The sequence below is a fragment of the Vigna umbellata genome, chromosome 9, assembly GCF_029865625.1.
Source record: "Vigna umbellata cultivar VRB3 chromosome 9, Vumbellata_1.0, whole genome shotgun sequence".
In the NCBI taxonomy this organism is placed as follows: domain Eukaryota; kingdom Viridiplantae; phylum Streptophyta; class Magnoliopsida; order Fabales; family Fabaceae; genus Vigna; species Vigna umbellata.
The window spans coordinates 3,924,694-3,933,319 of NC_142173.1; the positions used below are offsets into that span (position 1 = coordinate 3,924,694).

General features: G+C 29.5%; 1 protein-coding gene across 1 annotated transcript; it reads right to left on the reverse strand.

Moving 5' to 3' along the window:
* Positions 1-1,822: 1,822 nt before the first annotated feature.
* On the reverse strand, positions 1,823-3,223 carry LOC124834306 (non-specific lipid transfer protein GPI-anchored 14-like). Its single transcript, XM_047308971.2, has 3 exons — positions 2,801-3,223; positions 2,581-2,676; positions 1,823-2,017 (listed from the first exon to the last, which is right to left on the reverse strand). The coding sequence occupies exons 1-3, from the start codon at positions 3,144-3,146 to the stop codon at positions 1,872-1,874; spliced, it is 588 nt and encodes a 195-aa protein (XP_047164927.1). The 5' UTR covers positions 3,147-3,223; the 3' UTR covers positions 1,823-1,871.
* Positions 3,224-8,626: the final 5,403 nt, after the last annotated feature.

An 8,626-nucleotide genomic window follows, 5' to 3' on the forward strand; every position in this document is an offset into this window, starting at 1 on the left:
GTTTCTCATGCCTCTTACAAGGCTATTCGAACTTTCGGCCGAACTATTTGAGTTCTCCATGCACTTTACTCACCTGGGCTATCAAGACTTCCTATCAAGCTATCTAAGTTTTTCATGCACCTTACTAGACTATCTGAACTTCCCACCAAGCTATCTTGATGTCTTGCTTACCTGAGGATACATTATACGTATTTTAATCAGATTGAAGACGTAATATCGTTTGCCATGTAAAAAAAACTAACGATATTGGTAATAGATAACCAAATCCATAATTTCTAAAATAAAAAGAACCTAAATAGGATAAATTTTGGAAATAAACAAAAAAACCAAAAGGTGTTAAATAATTTAGGGGCTAAAAATATTATTGTCCCTAATTTTAACTTGTAAAGAAGTCATAGTTTGAGATAACTAATGTTTTAACCTTTAAGTTCATTAAGATAATGTCATTAAACGAATCATTACATATAGAGCTATCAAAACGGGTAACCCGACTCAACTCGGCCCAGCTCACCACGGGTTTGTCACTCAGTGAGCCAACCCAACCCGACTCACTTATTAGCTAGCTGAAAAAATTCGAATCTGACCCGGCCCACCACGGGTTGCTGAGTTAAACGGGTTGGCTCACTAACTCACTTAATTATAAGTTTTTTTTAAAATAAAAAAATTTATAATTTTTTTAATTCAAATGTAAATAAATTTCACTCTAAAATATGATAAACTCTAAAGACAATTCAAAATAAAAACAAAATTATCATACAATCCAAGCGTAATGAAAAAACAAGCACAAAAGGTAAACAAATAAGTTTTTAATATTGATAATTTTTGTATCACTTGTCCATTTATAATGTTAGAGTCTTGAATAGATAAATCTATAATATTTTTCTCTCTTGAAACATCTTTTTTTTTATCCTTTTCTACAAAATAATAAAAAAATGTTAACTAATAATATTAAAACACAAAATAATAAATAATTAAATTAAATTAGGTGGGTTGGTGAGTCAACCCAACTCACCACGGGTTCAACCTAGATGAGTTGGGTTCTAAGTGAGCCGGATTGAAAACTAATCCGCATAAAAATAATTACATATTTTTTAAATCCAACCCAACTTAAATGCGTAGTGGACTAAATTGGCTCACGAGTTACAACCATTTTGACAACACTAGTTACTTATCAAATGTTATCATTTTAATTTTTGAAACTCCTATAATAATTTTGTCTTTTTAAATGTTTTAAAAGATTGAAAGATAAAATCTATTTAAACTGTATTTAATCTCTGTAATGTAATAGAATAAGAATAAATAAACTCTTATCAGAATGAACATATATATATATATATATATATATATATATATATATATATATATATATATATATATATATATATATATATATTTAAAGTGATATTTTTAGATAGGTTAGACAAAATATTTTGTTAAATAGAATTGGTTTCAGTAGAATACTCGCGCATCAATTACAGTGGTTTTTATCATTAGATAAACTTTTCAAAAACATTTTTATAAAAGAAAAAAATTAAAATAATTTTCCATAAGTTTAAATTACTTTATGTATAAACCAATTTATGGAAAGACAAATTTCATTTATTTTTTTTAGAAATGTTTTTGAAAGTATTTAGTTAAGAAACAATTATGTACATAACAAAAACATATATATTAAAAACGATTACTTTCATAAACATAAATTTCATATTTTGCATACTTTTTCTCACAACTTTTACAATAATTTGGAGCGAAAAACAATTACACAATACTTGGCCTGTTTTTATAATAAGTAATAAAGTAATAATAGTAGTACACAAAGGGAGAGAGAGAAATGAAAGAGACCATTCCATATTGGTTTTAAGTGAAAAAGTTTAGGACAAAAGCCCAGTTAAAGCCCAGACTTGAAGCCCAATAGCCAAAACATTTAACTTAAAAAATCCTTTTTCTTTGCAGAATGCATCATGCTTCTGTGGGGCACTGGATGTTTGGTTGCTTGAAGGATTTGCTCCAAGAGCAGCTGCATCATAATCACACTTGCATGTTTATTTCCTTCTTATAAGAGAGTAAGGATAATATGATACACTAACATATTTAATAAAAATAAAATGGTCTTAAAAAAAAGTGAATTTTTATAATTTTTTTTTTAGAAAAAGTAAAAAGTAAAAAGTAAAAAAGTTTAGTGTCAAATAAATATAAAAAAATTGTGTGTGTGAAAGTATATATATTTTTTTCCATAAATCCATTAACATGTATTTGGGTAAATTTCTTCTAAATTATTGTTAAAACTAAATTTTGCATAAGTTAATATGTAAAAATTCACTTTCTTGAAATATTTTTAATGCACAAATTATTTTTTAAATTTATAAGAATTGAAGTGTAGAATGAAGTCTGACACTAAATAAAAATAAAAAGGTGAATAATATGTTAAAAAGGTATAACTCATTATTAAAAGAAATTTAGATAAACAATAGTGTTAAATATATACTATACAAATTAATTTATGTTTTATTAATGCTGATTTAACAATTTAAACATGTTTTTAGGTAACTAGCAAGCAAAGTTTGATGTCAATTTCATTACCTGAAGGACTTGGTGCGGGACTTGTGCCTTTTTTTCCTTTCTCCAACTGATAAAAAACTTGAGCCTCTTGTGATTTGGGATCCATGTGCAAGAGTTCTGCTTCCATTGAAAAGTTATTATTATTAGATAACATTCATTTTTTTACTATTTTTATACTCTATGTTAAATGAGTGTAAAAGGACGTCATAATACCAACTTAATATTATGAAAAGAATATTACCAGGACACTTGGAGACATTGACAGGGGAATTGCATGCAGTGGGAAGATTCAAAGACAAAGTGACATTAATCTGAAGACCACCAAGGTCAGGATCATTGCGATCTTTGATGATTACACACAAACACTTCTTCTTGTTCTTCAGCACTTGCTTCAGACCACTGCAACAATCTGTAGTTGGAGCTGGTGCTTGACCTCCAACATAGGGCAAACATGTTGCTAGCCCCGCCAATTGCTGTGCGCAATCAGCTTTGTCATTTGACGAAGAATCTCCCATGGAAATGCCAACTATCACTGTTGCTACCAACAAGAACTTTGCCAGGGCTTTTGTCTTGTGCTGGTACCACATTTTGTGTAGAGTGTTCAGAAAATTAAGTGTGAGAGAGAGATGGGAAAGTGGTTGAGAAGAATGTGAGAATGGAAAGTGCTTAAATATTCAGAAATCAATATGGTGTTGGTGAAAGTATATATAAGTATATAGATATAACAAAACATTCTATATGCTTTTGAAGTGGTTCTTGAGTACCTTTTGAACCTTTGTTAAAATGGGGTTTTTGCCTTGTATATGATTGGATTATTTATTTTCAGTTGAGTTTATAAAAGTTTTTTCATTGATAATTTTGAGTTAAAAATATATATAGTTTTTTTTTTTTAATTTTAGGAGCCAATGGAAAGAAAGTTTATCAGCCAGCCTCCTAACTAGTCAAATATTAAAACGAAAAAAAAAGTCATAAAAAATTTTATGAGAAAAAACTATAAAACAGAAAGCCTATTTTTATACATCCAAGAAATTAACTTTTGGTTTCTTAATCAGTATAATTAGGATGACTAACATTATCTTAAAAAAAGTCAAAATTTGAAAACGATTTAAAGACAAAGTAATTTAATTCTTCCTTTTCATAATCGTTGGTGTCCTATTTTTGTTTTGCATGTCATTAAAAATTAATATATTGAATGGAAAACAATACTTATTTTATATAGTTAATTGGTATCATTACGATTTTTTTTTCTTTTCTGTATGTTATTAGTATCATAAAAATATAAAGAAAAAGGCAACGTCTTAAAATAATGAAAAAGATCATTGTGGGTGATTTTTATATTAAATTAAAATGTAATGAAAATAAATGATTTTAAGATAACATTACAATTATGATTAAGATTGAAACCCACAATAACAAATGTTAGTTGTAAACTAATGTTTCTTTTAATGTGTAAAAGGAAGAAAAGAATGGTGTGAACAAAACTACAAAAGTGTATTATAACTTTGTGCGTCACTTCACCAACCCACTAGGGCAAATGATGTATAGACACTTAGTGGCTTCTTGTGGCATGCGTGGAGGACAAGTGGCAAGAAACCATGATATCATATGATCCTTTTGGTGACTTCATATTCATTATTAGATGGCTTTATCTTCATTCACTTTTAGCCTATAGAGGAAAAAAAATTCTCTTCTACTCTTCCAAAACCAGATTGAAAGCTTTCATATTCATATGACAAAGCATGGGTGTTTGAAGTATGAAATAAAAGTATGCCTTAAAAGAGATTGTTTTTACTTCTCACAAAATGATGTTGAGAAAAAACAAGACTTAATTAATAAGAAACATTTTTTTAAACAATCTAAACTATTTTAAGATAAAAAAAATGCAAAAAAGAACTTTAAGTAGAAGAGTTTTGAAGTTAAATAAATCTTTAGATAAAGATTATTTTTACTTTTTCGCAACTTATTCTTCTCTTCTCATAATAAAACCGAAAACATATAAACTTAAATGTTAGATGTGAGTGTTAAAATTTTTAACTTTACCTAAAGATAAACTTTCATAGATTTTGTCGAATATGTCTCATTATATCTATACGTTGGTGTCATTTACTAATTTGAAATAACATTTTATCTTTGTATCTTGTTTTGGCAATGAACTTTCGAGTGTATTATATGCTCTAGTAAGTAAGAAGACTCAATGAATGAGGAGATGAGTTTTGTTTGAACAATACCTACTTTGGTTCATTGTTCAATGGATTTTAGCTACCCAGTTATACATTTATTTTTAAATGCAAGGAAGAAATTTCAAGAACCAATATGAAAAAGTTTAAGGCGAGATTGGTTTAGAGGTTTTGCCTCTCGGAAGGAGGAAATTGACTACAATGATTTATCCCCACAAATATATTAAAAATGTTGTTATCATGATTGTTGAGTTTAATCTCGAGTTATAACAAATGATGTTAAGACAATATTTTTCATGGAAACTTAGAAGAAACTATTTACATGAAATAACTATAAGGATTCAACATTACATGCGGACTAATCAACAATCTTTTAAGATGGTGTACAAACATGCTTATAGGATGCTATTGCACATGAAATATATATGGTTTTGTGATGTATTCAATAGTTTTCACTTGTCTCATCACAATGTATGTTATAAATATTGTGAGTAGGTTATTTCAAATGTTAAGTGAACGTATGTTATAAATATTGTGAGTAGGTTATTTCAAATGTTAAGTGAACTTATTGGTAAGCTCTTTTGATCTTTGGATACATAAATAAGTCTAAAAAAAATTAGTTTATGGTGGAGTTAGACATATGACTAAAATACTCCACTGAAAGATTTATAAACTCCAAATATACTAGCTGTTTGGGCACCGAAATCTCTCTAAACTGTGTTGAATGCTACTAGTTGAAAAACTAGTATAAGAAGATATTGGATCTATTGACAACTAAAGTTTAATACATTCAATTAAGTAAGCCTTATAGTAGTCTAACCAAAAAGCTAGTATAAATCTTTTTTGTTTATATATTCGACAATCTAATATTCGTTTTCAAATACCATTTCCATTACTTACTTTGGTTTAGAGTTGTTTTCCTATTGAACATATTAGGATTCATTTTTATGTTTTCATGGATATTTTTATTTCCTTCCAATTTCAAAGCATTTGTCTTCTTCAAATAGCAATTTTCTCTCTTGAATTTCAAAGAGCACAATCATCTTAAGGACTCATGTATGTATTAATGAAGGCACACTTTGAAATCCGAAGAGAGGAAAACACGTTTTGGAGGATAGAAATGCAATGAAATCTTACTGAAAGGAGGATATTCAGAAAACTTAAACCATAGTTCAAAATATGTTTAATGGTGAAACAATTTTAACAAATACCACTACCATTGCATAGTTTAATCTAATACAGTCTAAATGTTTATCATATTTGGATTATTCATTTCTTAAGTTTTCCTGAAATTGTTTCTTACGATCAAATTTCAGAGCAACTGAATTCTTTCTGTGAAGAACAACTTCAGGAAACTTAAAAACTAAATCATCAAAATATACAAAATGACGTCGGACGTTGTCAATGGCCGACGTTAATATACCAAATGACGTCGGATAATCACTTAATCCAACATCAAATACCTTCGAGGATTTCAAAAAAGAAATTCATTATTACAAAACATAGGCTCAAAAATGAAAATCAAACCAGTAAAAGAACCACATGCTATGTAAAATGGAAAAGGTTTTAGAATTCTAGATTTGTTAAGTTTTTGCTCTGGATTTCTATCATACCTTCAAGTTTCACAAAAACTATTCATAATGACAATGAATCAACGACAAAGAAATGCCTTGCTTTTGTGAACATGAAGGAGTTAATAGAAATCCAAAGACAAAAAATGAACAAAATGATTGAATGTTACGAAAGCTCTGTAGGGAAGCAAAAGTTTGGTGAATGGAGGTGTAGGGTTTTTAAAGGATCCAAAAACTCTTTTGAAAGTGAAATTGTGGAGAATATAAGGAGCGTTTCATATTCATTTATTTTGGTATGCACGTCTGTTGTTGTCTGAGCGGACGTTATATATTTACTTAGGGTACAGTTTAACGTTGTTTTGGTGTGTGGTCAGTGTTATTTATTTATTAACGTCGAATGGAAGGCCTAACAGATGTCTAACTTATTGCATTATTTACAACAATGTCACCAATCATTTTTAATGTTGGCTTGTTCATTTTCTGATATTGAATGTTAAACATTGTAGCCTTATTTTGCATTGGTGTATGTGAGGAAGATGTTCATCCTAATTCTTTTGATTTTCTCTAAGAATTACCCTTAATAAAGTAGATAGAGATCTGTTGACTACCTTAGTTTTCTAATCAGTTTGAGGGTTACATGTGATAGAAAACAAGAGTTTAGTTCCTAGCCTTTCCCATAAAGTTTTTCAAAAAGTGGCTAAGGAACTTAACATCTCTATTAGACACAATAGTTTTAGGTAAGTCATGCAATCTAACTATTTCTCTAAAGAAGAGTCTTGAAATGTAGCTAGCATCATGTATCTTGTGGTAGGGTATAAAATGAACTATTTTACTAAAACGATCTACCACCACAAAGATAGAATCATAACCCCTTTTAGTTATTGATAATCCTAAGACAAAGTCCATGCTTATGTCCTCCCAAGGGGTACTAACTATAGGAAGAGGTGTATAGAATCCATGGGGTATTATTTTAGACTTGGCATGTAAACAAGCTATGCATCTAGAACAATGTCTTTGAACATCTATTCTCATATGCAGCCAATAAAATTTGCTTTTCAACAGACTAAGAGTCATATCAACTCCATGATGGCCCATGAGTCTACCTCCATGACTTTCTTTTATAAGAAGCTTCTTAGTGGATCCTTGAGGAATGCAAAGTTTTCCTTTATTAAAAGAGATATCCCTCATAAAGGTAGAATCCATCAAAAGGCTTCTTAAGACATTATGCATATGTGGATGCAAATGTTTCATCATTTTTATATAATTCTTTTATATCATCAAATCCTAATATTGGAGAACCTAGGGAAACTAATAATGTATGCCTCTTGGATGATGCATCGACCACAACAGTAGTACTCTTCTTCTTATGTTTGATAGAAATAAACTTGTTTGAGCTTAATTTTGGCACAGAATGACACTATTTCGAAAATTTACCTTGCCACTTCCAATTATGTAGAAATTTTGTCCAATTAAACTACCAATTTTGAGTTGAAATGAAACAATGACTTGGGTAGCATGGAAAATGACTCTAACATATGCAACTGGACTTAGCCAAGTTGGAAACAACAACTAAATGACCAATCAAACTGATACTGGAATATTTCAAGGAAACTAGCACGGAGAAAAGCTATTACTAATGATAAAAAATGAAAGTATGATTCTAGCTTAGGTAATCGAGCTATGCTTCTACATTTCACTACTCATTTGGTTTACCTAGCCTCACACCACATTAACAAGCTCCAAAACTATAATGACATATATCAAATAGATTGTACAAGAATTGACTCAAACATAAATGCACCGAAAAGAATTTATCAGATTTCAAGAATTCAAACAAATTGAATGCATTGGCTCATTATCACCAAGGCCAAATTTCCTTCATTGGTTGATATTTGGCACACACATACTACTAACTAACAAATCAACACAATTTTTCAAACTTTAAAGCAAGTTAACAAGAACTATAACATAATGTAAAACAACATCATTTGAACTAATGCACATGACTAAAACATCACAGAAATTGAATTTAAAGCTAGAAATGACTCAAACAACTTAAATCCATCGATTAAAATGATAAAATAACAAATACAAGCACTAGAAACAATGAAACAATGGATTTAATCGGGCAAAATTGAATGAAACAATAACAACAATGGACTAACAGAAAGACAAAGCAAAGGAAAACAAAACAAGACATGGTAGAAATTCACTTTAAACAACACAAAATTGGATTGGAATGACTTATCTCACGCGTGGAGCTCGACGAAAGCTATGGAAACCACTTGGTGGAAGCCTCCTTGGTCTGGAACTTCAATT

Excerpts from the sequence above, each read along its gene's own strand:
- LOC124834306 (XM_047308971.2), bottom strand. The coding sequence starts at position 3,146 with ATGTGGTACCAGCACAAGACAAAAGCCCTGGCAAAGTTCTTGTTGGTA. Across the intron at positions 2,677-2,800 it reads CAATGTCTCCAAGTGTCCTG|AACTCTTGCACATGGATCCC; the intron begins GTAATATTCTTT and ends CAATGGAAGCAG. Across the intron at positions 2,018-2,580 it reads TCCCGCACCAAGTCCTTCAG|CTGCTCTTGGAGCAAATCCT; the intron begins GTAATGAAATTG and ends ATTATGATGCAG.